General features: G+C 39.5%; 1 protein-coding gene across 1 annotated transcript in view; it reads left to right on the top strand.

Annotated features, from left to right (window-relative positions):
• The window catches only part of rttn (rotatin), a 167,750-nt gene that overhangs the window by 106,505 nt on the left and 40,541 nt on the right, over nt 1–20,704 (top strand). Inside the window, exons 27-32 of the mRNA XM_034170387.1 lie at nt 1,280–1,446; nt 15,521–15,740; nt 17,866–17,994; nt 18,210–18,305; nt 18,788–18,946; nt 19,314–19,391. Coding sequence (XP_034026278.1) covers nt 1,280–1,446; nt 15,521–15,740; nt 17,866–17,994; nt 18,210–18,305; nt 18,788–18,946; nt 19,314–19,391 — 849 coding nt within the window. The remainder of the gene's footprint in view (nt 1–1,279; nt 1,447–15,520; nt 15,741–17,865; nt 17,995–18,209; nt 18,306–18,787; nt 18,947–19,313; nt 19,392–20,704) is intronic.

The following is a 20,704-nucleotide window of genomic DNA, read 5'->3' as shown; positions in this document are numbered from 1 at the left end:
TTGACACAAATCTTGTGCTACATGTCCTGCCTGATGTAACTCCAGATGTACAAGGGGATAGGAGACAGGTGGGCTTTTGAACCTCAGACCTTGCTGTTAAGCAAGAGCTCCATGTCACTGTACTTGGGCAGTGGCATAATTTTTGTAGTTTTGCCTTCACATCACCACAGAGGAGTTAAAATGAAAGAATCAGGATATGTTTGTAGTGTAGACTTTTAGCTTTTATTCCTGGGGCTTACCAAAAATCTTTCATTAAGCATTCAGGAATTACACTAATTTTTATATAGTGACTCTATTTTCAGAGCTCACGTGGAATAGGACAGACTAAATGTAGAAATTATTGGTAATATAAGTCATAACTTTTGCAGCCTATGTGGAATCTGTTTTATGTAGGCAGTTCTCAAAAACTGAATGACTGTGCAAGAAGGACAATGGCGAGGGAAGCCACCAAGACACCCATGAGAACTCCAAAGGAGTCATGGGCACCTGTGCCTGTGATTGGAGAACATGCACATTTATGCCACCTGTAATTGTTGATCCACAAATCCCATCTTCATAGTGGAGTGGAACAGAAAAGGGTTTTCATACATACTAATCTTGGCTTGACTCTCCCATTTACGGCGCATCTGGAAAATATTCACAGCGCTGCGCTTTATTCGCATTTTATGTCACAACCTTATTCCAAAATTTTATAAATTAATTTTTCCTACAAAATTCACCTCATATTGACAACATAAAAAAGTTTTTTTTTTTTTTTTTTTTGCTAAATTTTTAAAAAGTAAAAACAACAAAATCACATGTACATACATATTGACACCCTTTGCTCAATACTTTGTTGATGCACCTTTGGCAGCAATTATGTATTTTCTAGCAACCTGTAGTTAAATGTCTTCTTTGTAAGGAAATCTTTTTATGTTCCTAGTAGTCGTATAACTGGTTGTGAAGTATACTAAAGTTGCACAGTGCACACAGTTTCTCCAATCACAGCCAGAGAAGTCCATAAGTCCTTAAGATTTGTCATGGGTGTCTTGGTGGTTTCTCGCATGCGTCTCCTTGATCTGGCTACCAAAAACAGATTTGCCACACATCAAATGTCATTTCAGTTAGTTTTTGTTGAATTTTTGTTTTTGAATGGTTAAACAGACAAAAAAAAAAACATTGATATATTCCTCAAATGTAATATTTAAATAAACTGGACAAGCAAAAATAAATAAATCAAGATAATGAAATAAAGTTTGTAAAGCAGTAAAATAATCTCCTGCATCCATCAATCTTGTAGGAGACTGCATCACCTCTTAAATTGCTGCTTGTTGTGGGGAAGCAGACCTCGACACCGAGCACAGAGGAGTCAGAGAAACTGAAGAACCATGTTAGTCAGCGACTACAAAGAGAACTCATCAGCTTCTTCAACACTTTACTCTTCCGGCTAACACACACCACTGACAGGTGGGTGCGCTCACATCCACACAAATAAATTGAATAAATAACAGCTGTTGAGTTTTATTTATTTATTCATTTATTTTTGAAGTTTTGAGAAAAATTTGATTACCATATTTTATGGACTACAAGTCACACCAGATTATGTTACATCTGTCAAAAAATGCATCATGACAAAAAACAAAATCATGTCACATTTATTTGTTTGTTACACATTTATTAAGTATATTTTTCAGATTAGTTCAAGAAAAAACAGTGTATCAATCTGGAAAGGCTATTCAAACACACAAGTCAAAAGAAACTTACTTAACTGTGATTTTTGTGTACTGTTATACCACAATTTTTATACTGTGTGTGTGTGTGTGTGTGTGTGTGTGTGTGTGTGTGTGTGTGTGTGTGTGTGTGTGTGTGTGTGTGTGTGTTTTACACCCATGGTTAGTGGTTGGGTGAAGCCATTTATTGTCAAACAACTGTTTACTCTTTTTAAATCATAATGACAACAGAAACTACCCAAATCACCCTGATCAAAAGTTTACATATCCCTGTTCTTAATACCACGTATTGCCCCTTTAATATCAGTGACAGCTTAGATTTTTTGTGGTAGTTGTACAACCCCAATTCCAATGAACTTGGGACATTGTGTAAAATGTAATTAGAAACAGAATACAATGATTTGCAAATCCTCTTCAACCTATATTCAACTGAATACAGCACAAAGGCAAGATATTTAATGTTCCAACTGATAAACTTTATTGTTTTTGCTCATTTTGATATGGATGCCTGCAACACATTTCAAAAAGGCTGGGACAGTGGTATGTTTACCACTGTGTTACATCACCTTTCCTTGTAACAACACTCAATAAACATTTGGCAACTGAGGACACTAAATGTTGAAGCTTTGCAGGTGGAATTCTTTCCCATTCTTGCTTGATGTATGACTTCAGTTATTCAACAGTCCGGGGTCTCCGTTGTCGTATTTTGTACTTCATAATGTGCCACACATTTTCAACGGGCGACAGGTCTGAACTGCAGGCCGGCCAGTCTAGTACCCGCACTCGTTTACTACGAAACCACGCTGTTGTAACACGTGCAGAAGGTGGCTTGGCAGTGTCATGCTGAAATAGGCAGGGATGTCCCTGAAAAAGACATTGCTTGAATGGCAGCATGTGTTGCTCCAAAACCTGGATTTACCTTTCAGCATTGATGGTGCCATCACAGATGTGTAAGTTGCCCATGCCATGGGCACTAACACACCCCCATACCATCACAGATGCTGGCTTTTGAACTTTTGTGCTGGTAACAGTCTGGATGGTCTTTTTCCTCTTTTGTCCGGAGGACACTACGTCCATAATTTCCAAAAACAATTTGAGATGTGGACGCAATAGACCACAGCACACTTTTCATCTGTCCATTTCAAATGAGCTCAGACCCAGAGAAGGCGGCGGCGTTTCTGGATGTTATTGATGTATGGCTTTCGCTTTGCATGGTAGAGTTTCAACTTGCACTTGTAGATGTAGCAACGAACTGTGTTAACTGACAGTGGTTTTCTGATGTGTTCCTGAGCCCACACGGTAAGATCCTTCACACAATGTTGTCAGTTTTTAATGCAGTGCCGCCTGAGGGATCGAAGGTCACAGGCATTCCATGTTGGTTTTCGGCCTTGCCGCTTACGTTTAGAAAGTTCTCCAGATTCTCTGAATCTTCTGATTATATTATGCACTGTAGATGATGGAATCCTTAAATTCCTTGCAATTGAACATTGAGAAACATTGTTCTTAAACTGTTGGACTATTTTTTCACACAGTTGTTCACAAAGTGGTGATCCTCACCCCATCTTTGCTTGTCAATGGCTGAGCCTTTTGGGGATGCTCCTTTTATACCCAATCATGACACTCACCTGTTTCCAATTAACCTGTTCACCTGTGGAATGTTCTAAATAGGTGTTCTTTGAGCATTCATCAACTTTCCCAGTGTTTTGTTGCCCCTGTCCCAGGTTTTTTGAAATGTGTTGCAGGCATCCATTTCAAAATGAGCAAATATTTGCACAACAACAATAACGTTTATCAGTTTGAAGATTAAATATCTTGTCTTTGTGGTGTATTCAATTGAATATAGGTTGAAAAGGATTTACAATTGATTGTATTCTGTTTTTATTTACATTTCACACTACATTCCAGCTTGATTGGAATTGGGGTTGTAGATGAGGCTCTCTGATGGTAAAGCTGCCACTGAATATGTCTTAGACTTTATTTACATCAATTACAAAGAAATGCAAACACTGCCATGGTACTCTATGGTAAATCTGTGTGGAATAGACAGTTCTGAAAAGCTGAGAGACTCTGCAAGAAGGAGAAGAGTGAGGAAAGCCACCAAGACACCCAGACAACCCAGAAGAAGTTATAGGCACATGTGGCTGTGATTGGAGAAATTGTGCACAGCACATGCTTTGCATTTTGTATCAGCAGTTATACAGCTTCATGATTAAGTGGTATAGAGCAGGATTTTCTTAAAAAGAAGACCTGAACATTTAGTTACAGTTTGCCAGAAGGTATATCTGAGATGCAAGTCTAGATTTGATATGAATGAATGAATGAATGAATTTATTCGGCACACAATTCCACAATAACAAAAAACTCATAAGAAAACAACTCTACAGATCCTGGACATGTTGTGGCAACGGGTTTTTTTTTATTTTTTACTTAATACATAATTTGGATTGTGATGTACTCAACCAAGTCCCAGAATTTTAGAATATGTAAACAGGCAAACAATGGATTTGTAAGCTCACAATATGATATGTTATAGATAATACTTAATACATAATACTTATAGCTTTCTTTTGCAACAAAAATGTTGGAGTAGTATTAGTTTTATATGCATTTCCCCATACCTCAATACAGTACGTCATATATGGAACAAGCAATGAATGATATAAAATAGTTAATGAGCGTTGGGAAATAATATCTTGTGCTTTATTGTAGCGGAAAGATGTGTTTTAGGATATGTTGAAATTATCACTTGTGGATAATTTTACCTCAAATAATGGGGGCACCACCTATGACTGAATGATATAAAAAGGTTATAATATCAATGATTTTAGGGTCAGTCAATAGGAAATATTAAATTAGTCTCTAATCTTACAGTCCTATGTCCTACAGGTCGAGTCTGACTCCTCTGTAAACCATACAAACCACAGACAACTTCATACGTTTAAACATTTATTTAACTCGGTCAGGAGTTGAATAACAGGACGTATCACAGTAATGCAATTTTATGATGATGAAGTTCAATGAACAATTAATATATGACATTTGTCTACTATGGTTTAGTTGCGGGAGTTTAAGAATGAGTTACGTTCTAGTCAGCAGGGGATTTACTTTGGTATTTATTAACGTGAGATATTGTTAGTGATAGGGAATAGAATTAAATAAAGCCACTCTACTTATTTCTGAAACCCAAAACCCAGGTCTTACTTGGATGCACAGTGCAAATAGGATCTCTGTGAGGTCAGATGCTGGGAGCCGTCTTGTTTCCAGTCGATGAATTACCCGTCTGCAACAGCTGCTTCAGGTACCTTGGAAAGGGACTCTCCCGGTCACCCCATCCGGTTTCGTTGGTTACCAGGGGCGACTTAATTTGTTACACTGTGAGTTTGATGGCGTTTCGATTCGCTGTCGGCTCGAGCTGACCTGGATGTGTATATCTCTGCAGCGCTTGTCGCCTGGGATTGTCAGAATAAAGGTTTGAGTGTCTTTATTCTCTATTTGCCAAAAACAAAAATTTGTCTTTCGTCATCGTCTTTGGAAGCCAGGTCAAATCAAAAACTCGTTACAAAAATAGTTGACTTTGTAAGAAAAATGTTCACGAGATGAATTTGGAGTTTAAGAAGAAAAGGGGTTTAACTGCGGAAGTTAACTACGCCTACCCAGTAATTTTACAAAAGTTGAGTTAAAAAGTTAAAGCAAGTAAAAAGTAATTTCGTGTTGTGCGCACAGGCAAGAAATCAATTCACACAACATGTGGTTGCAAGAACAAAGGGTCATAAAATTTGGATGGCGAGGTGAGCGTCTGAAGACCCAAGAAAAGAGAAAAAGCAAGATGCAGAAGTGTAAGAGGCGTAAGAGCAAGAGTTTCCCGGGGGGTGCATGCTTTTAAAGGGTTAAAAGCTCGACCCTCAAAAATTCTGGGTACTGTAGTTTTTCTCTACGTTTTTGTCTAGTTTTATAATAAATCAGTGTCCACTTTTTAAATTCCTGCTTAAAACCAAGCAAGTCCTGTGTTAAAAAACTCTTGTAAACAATTTCATTAGAAATGCCACATAACAACCATATATGGCATGGGTTAAAGTTCTCCATCACCACAACGGATTTCCGTCATTTGGAAAATTTAACCACACATACGTGTGCGCACGTGGTGTCACGCGTGTTTTGGGGCCGATCTATGATGGTCTCACTGTCAAAGCAACATCCCATTCTGTGCTAATCAAAACAGCAGCAATGTCTGCGTGGACTGCGGAGGAAGGGACTGTGTGAATTTTCCTTCCTCTCCGCTCTGTTTACTGCTTGCCATGAGCCACGGTCTTTCTCCTCCCTGTCTTCGTTAGAACATTGGCAGACACTCCCCAAGTAGAGCAGGGTGTGGCTTTGCTTTGAACCAATGAAGCATTGATCCGTCTTATTGCTTCGATGGTTTGTTGTATTATTTAGCTTTATCTTTATTTTCCCCCGCTAAAACCCTAAAGAGCATATGTCTGTGAGTAATATTTACCTTTTTAATATTAAACCGACCTGTTATGGTCTTCTGAAACAGTTGATAGATGTATTTTATAACATAAAAACGGTAGCGATGCTAACGCGTTAGCATGTCTATGGCGTTTTCAATGTTAAGTTAGCATTAAGCTGTTGGCATCTCAGCACAGTTTGTGCATTTGTTTCCTGTATAATAAATAATTAATGGCTTAGCGTTTGTTGTAAAAGAGTCAAGTGTATTACGAATTGTAATGTTTTTTATTTATTTTTATTTATATATTAATAATAATAATAGCAACAACAAAAGTAATAATAACTAATATTGCTACAATACACTTTTAGAGAAACAGACAAAAAGAACCTGATAAAACAAAACACATCAGAAAAGGTAAAAAACAGTGAACATAAATAAATAAATATAGAAATAAATAACTTTCCTGTGAACACCTAGTGACTGTTACACCTCCACTTCATCCCTGTTTTATTTAAGTTTAATGACAGTTTGTTTCGGACAAACCACATCTAAGCTGTGTTTTTACACAAGAAAAAAATAAAATGCAGTAAACCGCACATTTGTGTCTTTTTTCATGAAAATAACTTATTAAACATCACATATTACACTTTAGTCAGGCCTTTAAAATACTTTTGTGGACTCTTGCTGTCATATGTTGTCAGTGGTTGAGATACAGTAGTTGCTAAAAATGCTCATAATTGGGTGAAACCTGATTTGGTGTGTCGGTGATGTATGTATGTGCAAAATAAAAACACTCTAGGTATGTTTTTGACGAGATTATAACATCATAACTTTATAACAAGCTCAAACGTTAATGTTGCGTGACAAAGGCCTTTTAATAATAACTCACTTCAAGAAATAATGGCAAAATTTACATGTAAGTAAAAAAAAAAAAAAAAAAATGATTATTTGATTACTACAACCCCTGGCAAAAATTATGGAATCACTGGCCTCGGAGGATGTTCATTCAGTTATTTAATTTTGTAGAAAAAAAGCAGATCACAGACATGACACAAAACTAAAGTCATTTCAAATGGCAACTTTCTGGCTTTAAGAAACACTATAAGAAATCAGGAAAAATAATTGTGGCAGTCAGTAACGGTTATACTTTTTTAGACCAAGCAGAGGGAAAAAAATATGGACTCACTCAATTCTGAGGAATAAATTATGGAATCACCCTGTAAATTTTCATCCCCAAAACTAACACCTGCATCAAATCAGATCTGCTTGTTAGTCTGCATCTAAAAAGGAGTGATCACACCTTGGAGAGCTGTTGCACCAAGTGGACTGACATGAATCATGGCTCCAACACGAGAGATGTCAATTGAAACAAAGGAGAGGATTATCAAACTCTTAAGAGGGTAAATCATCACGCAATGTTGCAAAAGATGTTGGTTGTTCACAGTCAGCTGTTTCTAAACTCTGGACCAAATACAAACAACATGGGAAGGTTGTTAAAGGCAAACATACTGGTAGACCAAGGAAGACATCAAAGCATCAAGACAGAAAACTTAAAGCAGTATGTCTCAAAAATCGAAAATGCACAACAAAACAAATGAGGAACGAATGGGAGGAAACTGGAGTCAGTGTCTGTGATCGAACTGTAAGAAACTGCCTAAAGGAAATGGGATTTACATACAGAAAAGCTAAACGAAAGCCATCATTAACCCCTAAACAGAAAAAAAACAAGGTTACAATGGGCTAAGGAAAAGCAATCTTGGACTGTGGATGAAAGTCATATTCAGTGATGAATCTCGAATCTGCATTGGGCATGGTGATGATGCTGGAACTTTTGTTTGGTGCCGTTCCAATGAGATTTATAAAGATGACTGCCTGAAGAGAACATGTAAATTTCCACAGTCATTGATGATATGGGGCTGCATGTCAGGTAAAGGCACTGGGGAGATGGCTGTCATTACATCATCAATAAATGCACAAGTTTATGTTGATATTTTGGACACTTTTCTTATCCCATCAATTGAAAGGATGTTTGGGAATGATGAAATCATTTTTCAAGATGATAATGCATCTTGCCATAGTGCAAAAACTGTGAAAACATTCCTTGCAAAAAGACACATAGGGTCAATGTCATGGCCTGCAAATAGTCCGGATCTTAATCCAATTGAAAATCTTTGGTGGAAGTTGAAGAAAATGGTCCATGACAAGGCTCCAACCTGCAAAGCTGATCTGGCAACAGCAATCAGAGAAAGTTGGAGCCAGATTGATGAAGAGTACTGTTTGTCACTCATTAAGTCCATGCCTCAGAGACTGCAAGCTGTTATAAAAGCCAGAGGTGGTGCAACAAAATACTAGTGATGTGTTGGAGCGTTCTTTTGTTTTTCATGATTCCATAATTTTTTCCTCAGAATTGAGTGATTCCATATTTTTTTTCCCTCTGCTTTGTCTAAAAAAGTAACCGTTACTGACTGCCACAATTTGTTTTTTCCTGATTTCTTATAGTGTTTCTTAAAGCCAGAACGTTGCCATTTGAAATTACTTTAGTTTTGTGTCATGTCTGTGATCTGCTTTTTTTCTACAAAATTAAACAACTGAATGAACATCCTCCGAGGCCAGTGATTCCATAATTTTTGCCAGGGGTTGTAGTTGGGCCGTTTGAATAGCCCCTTGGGTGCTCCAATGATTACATACTATTAGTACATACTCAGTGTGCTCTGCGCCATTACGCACAGTGATCAGTGAAAGCAGGAGCACACGGAGAGCCTCTGATGACAATCTCACGTGCTCAAACAGAGTGTGTAACTGTCAGGATTGCTCCACTAGTATAGACCATCTTGTGTATATTGTTCAAAATGTGCATTTGTGTTTATTGTTTGAACCTTTTTGTTGTTCAGTCTTTCACACAAGACCTTAAATTACCTTTATAAAGTGTCAAAACAGTTGTTTATTATAGTTTTCTGTGTGTTTTGAATAAATGTGTGTGGAAAATAATTTTTTGCTTTATTTTTTCTTTGCCTATTTTTGATTGTAAACCTTTATTACACTTATAAAACACAACAAAAACATATATATTCTGAAAGCACAGGTTTTCCTGAAAAAACCCCATAAAACTTGATTGTGGGATGCAGGGAGAGCTGTAAACATTTATGCCAGGCGAGTGAACTGTCCAAAAAATGCCCTCGGACCCCAGAGGGTTAATGAAGGACAATGAAGCCCAAATGAAACAAGAAATCTGGACTTTTGTTGACTTTTGTTGGCATCGTTTAACCTTCGCACAGCTTCATTCCTGCAGCTGGCGCTTTGTCAGGATTTTTAAACTGTCGAAAAATTTGAACTAATGCCGCAGAAGACCTCAATTCGTCTGAATTTTGTTTTGCTGTCTTTCTTGATGGTTTCTTTTCGTTTGCTTCGTTTTTGTACCGTTAGCGTTTAGTTTGACTTCGTTCGACTAGCTGAATGTTTTCATAAAGTACAGAAGCCAGCTCGTGAGCGCTGCTGTGGTGGAGAGATGCAGCTCCTCCACGGCGGTGCTGGTGTGTGGTGTGGGGCTTCTGCCGCTGCATGTGATGGGGTGAGTGCGACTGCTGTCATCCCTGGCCAGCCAGGAAGAATTTGTCGGCCGCTTCTGCCAGCACACAGCAGTCTGTGATCGTGGAGAGAGGGGCTGGACTGAAAGGAGCGTGAGCCGAAAATATCGTAGGAGTGCGCAGGAGGCCTGAAAAAAAAAAAACGCTGGTGTGCCATGGTGGCTGCTGTATCACTGTATTACTTTACTAAGTCATATATATTAATTTATAACAGAAAATGTCAAAAAGGGGGGATAAATAAAAGTGTAAAGATGATCGAATATACCAGAGCAGTAAATTGATCAGTCCATGTGAACGCTGCACATTGCCATGTGAGGTCATTTCCACCAGGTGCAGCTGATCCATAACATGAATTCTGCCTTCCAGAACAAACCTGATATAATCATCTGAATCATCTTCCTGTTGCCACATGTACCGAAGGGCTGGATTGTCATTCCTACACTCATATTGCTATATTTAATAAAAAATAATAAGCACATGCAGGAGGTGATTGTTGCTGCTGCTGCGTTCATGTACCGTCGGAAATTACAGGGCAAACTCAGCCTGTTTGCTTGGATTTTTTTTTGTCTGGGTGGGGGGTCAGCTTCACTGGGCTCAGGCACCTTATATAGGCCAGAATTAATCTTTTGTGTGGATACAGTGAATTATTTTACCAAAAATAAAATGAAAACCACACTCCTGCCACAAGCAACTGCTGAGTTTGAAACAACAAAAAAGACTTGTAATTTCCTATGGTACTTGAACGCAGTCCAGCTGGGAGAGAGTTGCTGCACAAAAAGTCGGCCGGTGTTCTGTTAGGAGCTGCAGCGTTCTGTCCATGAACTCTGAAGGGTTTGCTGTCCTCCAGTCCGTGCAGAGAGAAGAGCCTGCTCGCCCTTTCAGTCTGACAGTTAAAAAGTTTTGAGGAGGTGATCCTTGATTGCTGCGTATTTGTTCACTGTGTGTGTGTGGGGGCTTTGCATAAGCGCAGTCATCCTCATTGTCATAGAGCTAAGGGCCGTCACGATGTAATAATATTTTGTCATCTGCAGTGATCTCTCTGCACCTCAGTTTGTGCAAACGAGGCTGCAGTTTTCAGAAGCGTGACTTTGAGCATCAAGTGTGAAAAAGGTCAGCAGCAGCAGACATTCGCATGTGAACAGCTTTGATCTGTGATCAGAAACACCAAGGTTTTGGGGGAAAAAAAAGCAGAGAGAGATAGTGCTATTCCCCCCCACCCCCCCTCACTCTTAATGCTTTTCAACAAGAGACGGGAAGTTTTAAGTTTGCTTGTGACTTTAAATGCCTGTATTTTCGACTTTTTTGGAAGGGGAGGGGACACCGAAGGACTCTGAACTTTGTGATCTGATCTTTCCAGCCCTGACAAGGAAGCAGTGTGTCCCGCTTTACATCTGGAAACCCGAGTGCTGTTTGCTTTACTTTTTAGAGAGCAGAGTGAATTTCTGCAACGCAAAAAAAAACAAAAAACGGCAGAAGTGCGGCAAGGGCTACACACGACAGAATGCATACATTAAAAGCAAACATACGCAGTTGCAAGCAAAGCAAATTATGAACTCAATGACATGCGAAAAATGCTGAGTATGTGCACATTTTGGGTGTACAGACCGGTTAGAGTTTTGGTATTGAGAGATTTGAGAAATATTTGGCGTGTTTGGAGTGTGTATTTTTTGGGTGGAGTATTTAGCGAGTGTGGTTAGTATGGTGGTGGGTTTTTTATTTTGTTTTGTAAAAATGAGGTGTCTTATGAATGTTGAGCAAGCGCTTCAGTGTTTTTTTTTTGTTTTTTTTAAATTGGAGCAAGACAGAGTGCATAGTGCGTTGTCAGTCTGAGGATTCTGATGATGGAGATGATCCCGCTTTTGTTCTGGACGAGCAACCAGAGCAGGCGGATCCACCGACGTGCGCACAGATCTCTACAGTGGGTCAGATCACACGCTTCTCTTTGCAGCTTCTCCAGGACTCAGGCGCTACAGAACTCCATCCCAGCGTCGAGTCCTGGAACGCAGAGCAGGATGCAGACACACACTGTTCCAGCAGTGGCTCCGAGCGCATTTTGTTTAAAGTGTCGAGATCAATGTTAGCTTCGGTTTCATTTTGTTCCTCTGTCATTCCTTTTGTGCTTTTGATTCACAGGCTATTTGGTGATGGGAAAGCTTATTCGTCCACCTTTTCTTGACGATTTGTGACTTTTTTTACTTTTTTCCCTTCATTCAGGAATCGCGTGTGCTGTGTGACTGGGCCATTAATTTGTTTTTATATGTCTTGTATATTTTCTCAGTGTCAAATGTTCTTAGCTTTGAAAACTGCTTTTACAGAAAATTTTTTCTTTTTACATGCATTTTGCAATCCCTTAGTGATCCAAGGTTTATCAACATAATGCTTATTTCCAACTTTTAACATCAAAGGGCAATGTTTATCATATAAGTTGGAAATAATAGAAATGAATGATTCATAAGATTGATCAATGCCGTCAACATAAATGCCACTCCAGTTTTAATTCCTTAAATCCATTCTAAAATTTTCGGAAGTTTCCTCTGTTATTTTCCTTACGAAATTTGTAGTTTTAGTATGGTCAATTTTATCAACTAAAGAATTGAAAACTACAAAAGCCGGCAAATGATCACTGATATCACTAATCTGTTTTGGTGAGAGAAAATCCTTCTCCGCTCTACTTCACTATTTTGATCCTCCAAACACAGCGAGTGGAGTTGATATCAAGAAGCTCTATTTTGGTCTCATCTGACCACATGACCTTCTCCCAGGCCTCCTCTGGATCATCCAGATGGTCACTGGTGTACTTCAAACGGGTCTGGACATGTCCTGGCTTGAGCAGGGGGACCTTGCGTGCCCTGCAGGATTTTAAACCATGACGGCGTGGTGTGTTACTCATGTAATCTTTGTGATTGTGGTCCATCTCTCTTCATTGACCAAGTCCTCCCCTGTAGTTCTGGGCTTTCTCAGAATCATCCTTACCCCACGAGGCGAGATCTTGTATGGAGCCCCAGACCGAGGAAGATTGACAGTGTAGCGAGAAGCCTGCATTCACCATTCAACCTACTAAGTTTGCATAAAGCAGGAGCCAACGGCAAAACAACAGCAAGCGCTGAAGAGATGAACGCATCCAGGTCAGCTGAGCCGCGACAGCGATTCGAAGCACCACCACAAGTCACAGCATAACAACTGAAAGAACTCCTGGTAACCAACGAAACCGGGCGCGGTGACTGGCAGAGTCTCTTTGCCAAGGTACTGGAGACAGCTGTGCAGACGGACGGTTCATCGACTGAAAACGAGACGGATTCCAGCATCTGATGTCACGGAGACCATCTGCACAGTGCATCCAAGACCAGGCTATGGTGTCAGAGATTTAAGCATAGTGGCTTTAATTACTTTTACTCCCTGTCACTAACCATATCTCACGTTAATAAATAACAAAGTAAATCCCCAGCTGATTAGAACGGAATTCATTCTTAAAGTCCCGCAACTAAACCAAATTACATAAACGTCATATAATAATTGCTCATTGAGCCTCATCATCATCGAATTGCTTACTGTGATATGTCCTGTTATTTAACTCTTGACTGAGTTAAATAAATGTTTTAAACGTATGAAGTTGTCAGTGGTTCGTATGGTTTCACAGAGGAATTAGACCCGACCTGCAGGACTTACTACTGGATGATTAAAGACTGATCGAATATTTCCTATTGACTGACCCTAAAATCACTGATATTATAACCTTGTTATAATATCATTCAGTCATAGGTGGTGCCCCCATTATTCAAGGTAAAATTATCCACATGTGATAATTTCAAAATATCCTAAAACACATCTTCCTGCAACAACAGTCACCTTGTGTTTTTTCCATTTTCTAATAATTGCGCCAACAGTCGTTGCCTTCTCACCAAACTGCTTACCTGTTATCCTGTAATCCATCCCAGCCTTGTGCAGGTCTACAATTTTGTCCCGAGTGTCCTTAGACAGCTCTTTGGTCTTGGCCATGGTGGATAGGTTGGAGTGTGATTGATTGAGTGCATGGACAGGTGTCTTTTATACAGGTAACAAGTTCAAACAGGTGCAGTTAATACAGGTAAAGAATGCAGAATAGGAGGGCTTCTTAAAGAAAAACTAACAGGTATGTGAGAGCCAGAATTCTTGCTGGTTGGTAGGTGATCAAATACTTATTTCTTGCAATAAAATCCAAATTAATTATTTAAAAATCATACAGTGTGATTTTCTGATTTTTTTTTTTCTATCTCTCACAGTTGTAGTGTACCTACTATAAAGATTACAGACTTCTCCGTTCTTTGTAGGAGGAAAAACTTGCAAATTCAACAGTTGATCAAATACTCATTTGCCTCATCGTACATTGTCAAACTTCTCAACAAAAAATATGAATGGAACAGTTTTTCATTGCCATTTTTAATTAACTGAATTCAAAGACGCCTCGCTGGAGAGGTGTTCCGGGCATGTCCCATTGGGAGGAGGCCCCGGGGAAGACCCAGGACATGCTGGAGGGACTGCGTCTCTCGGCTGTCTGGGAAAGCCTCGGGGTTCCCCCGGAGGAGCTGGGGGAGGTGTGTGTGGATCGGGAGGTCTGAGCAGCTTTGCTTGAGCTGCTGCCCCCGCGACCCGACTCCGGATGAATCGGAAGAAGATAGATGGATGGATGGATTCAAAGATCAACCACTTCTTTGATGCACATAATAGGCACAGCTTCTTGATAGGCTGTACTTGGCACGTGTGGCATATCTTACAACATTGGTGGCTAAATGGCATGTGTTAACAATAAAAGTTTGTGCTAAAATGTGCAGTTTTTTCACAAAACGAAATGCCACAGATTTCACAAGTTTTTTGGCAGGTTCAATTGTTCATCATTGTGATGGCCCGTGTAAAGAGGAAACTGTTCCTGTGTCTCATTTTGACGTACCGAGCTCCTCATATTGCGTGATGATAATACATGGCCCCATGTTGCATGTTGGGATGCTTTGAATTGATGTGTATGACAGCATGTGCCAATTCTTGCCAATATTCAGCAACTTCCTACTGCCTTTGAAACGGAGTGTTCCAACATTCCAAAGGTCCCAGTCAATAACCTGATGAACTCTGTGTGAAGATATGTCACACTGCAAATGCAAATGATGGTCACACCAGGTGATGTGTTTATTCATGTTGATTTTAACAAATATGTGAGCATAATTTGAGAGAAATAAGTGTTTGTGTGCATAGAGGAAATCTTAGATGTTTTTCTTCCTGTATCATATATAACCCCTGAGGCCCATTTATGCCATTGCTTGTCCCCAGACTCCGTAGTGTGAAGTGGATAAGCATCTACCACTCCGCCTTCATGGAAAAAGAGCACAAAAACAAAAGTGTTGCATTTTTATTTTCATTGAGTGTAGAATTAGAAGTAATTTGATTTAATCTGCAAATCAAATTTGCTGTCCAGGAATATGCATTAAGTGAAGCCCCTGGCCACTGATGTACAACTGACCTTCTGCTGCCAGCAATATTAAGGAATATTTTCAACACTTCCTCTGTAGACCAAGAGTTTATTTCATCAAATTTGTGTTGGACAGCCTCCTGGTAAACCTGTACTTAAAAAAACTAAATAAGTCACCAAAATCTGTAAAAGCCATATTTACTGTTTGTAAAATAGTTGGCATGCAAGAAATCCATTGACTAATTCTTTTGTGTCTTTCCTGCCTCTTGTTTGCTCTCCTCTCTCTGTGGTTTGCTTTTCCCCCCTCTCTTTTTCACTGTGATCTTTCCTGTCTGTCCAGGGTCTGTTTGGCGTTAGCAGGCTCCTACAGGAGTCAGTTGGCAGTCTGTTTGCTTCAGAGCCTGCGGGTGTCTGATGCCCCTCGTTTTTATGGCCTTCCCAGTCTGGAGAGGACACTGCAGGGCATGGTCAGTGTAACCGCCCAGCCTGAATGGAGCTCCCACTGCCCTGACCTGGAGCCTGCCTCTCTCTGCTCCAAGTATCTAAGCGGACTATTAGAGGTGTGACTTCCTATATGAGCATGTGACAAAAACCTGCTCACTACTTTATATGGCAATTTAAGTCTGTGGTCTTGAATTGAAGTTACTTGAGCGCTACTGACCACATTTGTCTGGAATTATGGTCAGTGTGAGTAACAAAAAATATGAATGGAACAGTTTTTCATTGCCATTTTTAATTAACTGAATTCAAAGACGCCTCGCTGGAGAGGTGTTCCGGGCATGTCCCATTGGGAGGAGGCCCCGGGGAAGACCCAGGACATGCTGGAGGGACTGCGTCTGTCGGCTGGCTTGGGACCACCTCGGGGTTCCCCCGGAGGAGCTGGGGGAGGTGTGTGTGGATTGGGATGTCTGAGCGGCTTTAATAGAAGTGGAAAACAACCCCCATTGATTTTAGATTATTCTCATTAATTTTAAATGCATTTATATTGCTTTTTTCCCTCAAAGCACTTTACAGTAATGCCTCACATTCAGCCTCACACACCGCAGACTTGTGTGTTCCCATCCAAGGGACTCAACTGCACATGAGGAGGAACTTGGGACTTGCCGAAGGGACCTTAGTGATTTTATAGCCTGATGGTGAATTGACTCCAGGAGTCTACCTTTCTAACATCTAGTCCAACACCTAGCTTTTTTAGTTGTGCCATTAAAAATCTTACGTGTGTGTGATGCAAACCTACAGAGCTGGTGTACCACCTTTTTTGACAGTCACTCCTCAACTGCATGTTTTCGTCATTTGGTGGCTTTTTTAAACCTGTTTTTTTTTTTTTTTTTTTTTTTAACACTGAAAGCCTCCTTCTGTAGTACCATATACTTTGTGTATGTGCTTATGTATTATATACAGTACATAAGGATTCTCACTATACAGTTGTGTTCAAAATAATAGCAGTGTGTTTAAAAAGTAAAGCTCAGAATCCTCATAATATCTTTTATTTCCATATACGTAAATGCATTAGATACACTGCATGTTCTATTCCAAATCAAAACTTGAAGAAATGTTTATCAAATTTGTTATTCCTTTACAGACAGTGAAGAAAAAGGAATATTACACTAAAAAAAAGAAAAACAGTGCATTTTTCTTTGCAAACTCAAAAAATTACTGTATCAACTGAGAAATGCTGGAGCCGCTCATTGGCTGAGACGCTGCTATTCTGGCTATTGTTTGATCGATTTGATTGGTGGTTTTCCATTTTCTTCCATGTCTTTGTGGTTTTGGTTGCCATTTTAAAGCATATGAGATTGTTTTAGCTGAGCAGACTATCATTTTCTACATTCTCTCCAATGAACTTTTTTATCAAAGTATGTTCTTCTTCTGCAGTGTCCGGAACTTCCTTAACTGCTTTGTCCTTAAATAAGGGCCACAGAAAGAAATTGCAGACACTGCTATTTTTTAAATAGTCTAGTATAACTTTTTCTTCACTTTCTGTAAAGTAATAACAAATTTGATACATTTTTCCTAATGCTTTGATTTAGAATAGAATATGCAGTGTTTCCAATGCATTTGAGTGTATCTAAACAAAAGCTATTGAAAGGATTTTGAGCTTTACTCACTTTTTGAAATACAGTATTATTTTGATCACAATGGTAAATAGGGTTAAATGGCAAGACAGTGATTTTACTGTCTAAATTCTCTGGGAGCATGCACTGATGCTGTGCATTGCCACCTCCACCCCACCACTGAACTGTCCTGGGTATGACCCCCTCAGTTCTTAACCCACTGTACTGGTGCTGTAGGGACCTGAAGCTCACCAGACCACGAGTTCCTCTCTCTTCATCTGTGCTTTCATACCATTCCTCATTCTGATGGCACATCCAGGCTGAAATAATTAGTCTCGGCTGTATTTATTGTTGTTTTGGCTAAATTAGTTTGCATGGCAAGCATACAGTAATCAGTAAGTCATAAACAAGTAATTTTTGTTTGCTCTCCCTGCATTGCTTTCAGTGTTCAAATGAACAGATACCAAGAGCAGCATGTGATAATGGCACTTACAATTTCAAATCATTTTCACTTCTGCCAGCTATGTTTTTACAGGCTTAGAAAGTCTGGATGTTATACAAGCTGATACACATGATTGCACTGCAGTACTCTTTAATCCAGTTTCCAAAATATTCTGTTTCTGATGCATAGGTGATCTCCTCATTTTATGTGGAGTGGGGAGGCAACTCTATGTCTTTCATGGGGAAAGGTGTGACCAAGAATGCTGTTGTCTGTTTGCTTCACCTGTCCCATGAGATGATGGCCCAGAGTGAGGACAAGGCAAGTGCCATCACTGCTCATCTGTTGAGTGGGTGCTGATTACATGCAATACTTGATTAAATGTACACAATATATGTATAAAATTGGAAAGAAAACACTAAAAAAAGTTAAGTACTAACAACTTCAGTGTCAGTTTTATAATGACTTTTTTTCTAGCTATGTTTGAACTCTTGTAAAACCACAAATGCACTGTCTTTTCGCCATTTCTCCATCAGGACTTCATTTCCCAGTGGTCTTTGGCAGAGGAGGCTAACACATCTCAGCTGGGTTTGGCCTGGCTCATTCCTCTCTGGGTGGACAGAGATCAAGAGGTACAGAGGGCTTTAGGTGTCTCATTTTGTTTAGTCCACAATTTAAACACATTTGCCAACCTAAACATTCCAACACTCACTGCGGGGCACAAATGTCGTTATTCATTTATTTCTCCTCATTGTTCAGCTCCATTTGAGGAATGCTTTCTGTCATGAAAGTGATAGTTGTAGATGTTTGGCTTATGCAGCAAAATAAAAACCACAAGTGGCTCACAAAGACTCAGGCAAAACAAGCACACGACAGCTGAATTCTGTTTCCAAAACAAGTTCCCACACAAATGCCTCCCTTGACAAGGCAGAAGTTGACTTCAATATCGTCGCAGTAAATACTATTCTCACATTTAAAGTACTATAGAGAAATAAGATTACAAACAGCCACATTGTGTATATTCATCACTTTTTACTCTACTTTTTTAGAATATATATTTGATCTTCTTCTCGCTCTTCTTTCATCCCTCCTCATTTGTCCTTCCTCATCCCAGGTGAGATTTGCCAGTTTGGGTTTAGGTGCAGCTCTGTCTTCAGTACCCAGCGGGTGTCGGGCTCTGTGTGCCAGCTGTCGGAACATCAGCGGAGGTCTGTGGGGCACATTGCTCAACATTCTTCTGGATCAGCAGGAGAGCAGCATGGTCCGCAGAGAGGTACAGCGTTACAACAACAAATCTGAATTACTGTTAATTACAATACATCATTTGAGGTTTTCTAGCACAAAATACTACTAGTATTTATTCGGCTTTTTAGAGACTTGAGAGACACACGTTGTGCCACCAGTTGCAGTTCATCATGTAACTCAACACTCACTGTTCTTATTTTGTCAGAAAATTTTAATTCAGTTTTTCTCTTTGCAAAAGTCTCTTTATAAAGATCTCTATATTAACTGAAGTCACAGAACACACATGGGTGTCTATTTCACTGCATTACTAGTGAACTACAGGCAGATGGCACTGTTGCTGATACTCTTAATTGAAGCCAGTGTGTGCTCTTCTCTCTTTTTGTTTGTATGTCCAGGCTGCATTTATCCTGCAGAACCTGCTGGTGATGCCCATGCCTGCCAATGCAGAGGAAGCCAAGGACTCTGACTGGCAGGTCAGCATCTCTGCCAGCCTTTAAAAATGCTTTTATACAGCTGTCCTCCTCCTCTCCTCGTTTCCCTGATTGTCCCTTTATTTTGTACACAACTTTTATTTTAAAGTCCAGCAGAGTTTTGAACAGACATATTTTGAAAGTGGAATCTGCATGGGGACTAAGGTCCCTGGTCATGTCTTTGATTATCACACTGACAGTAAATCAAAGGAAAACCTGCAAACCCTAAAATAAATTCCTGGTCAGCGTTGTTGGTTCTGTTTTTCAAATACATCATTCATAGTGTTTTCAGGACACCACTACTTAAAGAAAAGCATTTCACTGTTATACAGGTTTTATATTTCTTTTTTCTTCACTATTACTGAACATTATTTCACTATTATACAGGTTTTATATTTCTTTTTTTTTTCACTATTACCGAACATTATTTCACTATTATACAGGTTTTATTTATTTATTTTTTTTGTTCACTATTACTGGACATTATTTCACTATTATACAGGTTTTATATATTTTTTCTTTTGTTCACTATTACTGAACATTATTTCACTATTATACAGTTTTTTTCTTTTGTTCACTATTACTGAACATTATTTCACTGTTATACAGGTTTTATATTTCTTTTTTCTTCACTATTACCGAACATTATTTCACTATTATACAGTTTCTGTGTAGGCTTTCAGTTGTCCAGGTGGTTTCCATAGTAGAGAAGCTTGAATCTTCGACTGGACTGGGTTGCTTGACGCGAGGACGTTTCGCTTCAAATCGCAGAAGCCTCCTCAGCTAAAATTCTTGCTCTGGTGGTCTGACTTCTGTCTTGACTCTTGTAGAGAAGAATAATCAAGAAGTCACAAAAGCTGGAGTTTTAAACCTAACCAGACCCCTCCTACCGAGAGGCAGACTGCTATAGGCTGGTGACTAAACAATAGCTCTAATTAGCACCTATTGTGCTCTAGTTAGCACCCTCCTAATGACAGGGCAGCTGTCCCTCTCCTGATGGCTCCCTTGACGACTCTGCTGATGACGTGAATGACTCATTACCATGTGACTTCTTGATTATTCTTCTCTACAAGAGTCAAGACAGAAGTCAGACCACCAGAGCAAGATTTTTAGCTGAGGAAGCTTCTGCGATTTTAAGCGAAACGTCCTCGCGTCAAGCAACCCAGTCCAGTCGAAGATTCAAGCTTCTCTACCACTATTATACAGGTTTTATATTTATTTTTTCTTTTGTTCACTATTACTGAACATTTTACTCTGAATATACAAAACTGGTTCATTTGGAATTGTTTCTGAAGATATTTTGACTTACGAGTATG

Source organism: Thalassophryne amazonica, chromosome 1 (assembly GCF_902500255.1).
Source record: "Thalassophryne amazonica chromosome 1, fThaAma1.1, whole genome shotgun sequence".
Lineage (NCBI taxonomy): Eukaryota > Metazoa > Chordata > Actinopteri > Batrachoidiformes > Batrachoididae > Thalassophryne > Thalassophryne amazonica.
This window is presented reverse-complemented; position numbering and strand designations above follow the sequence as displayed.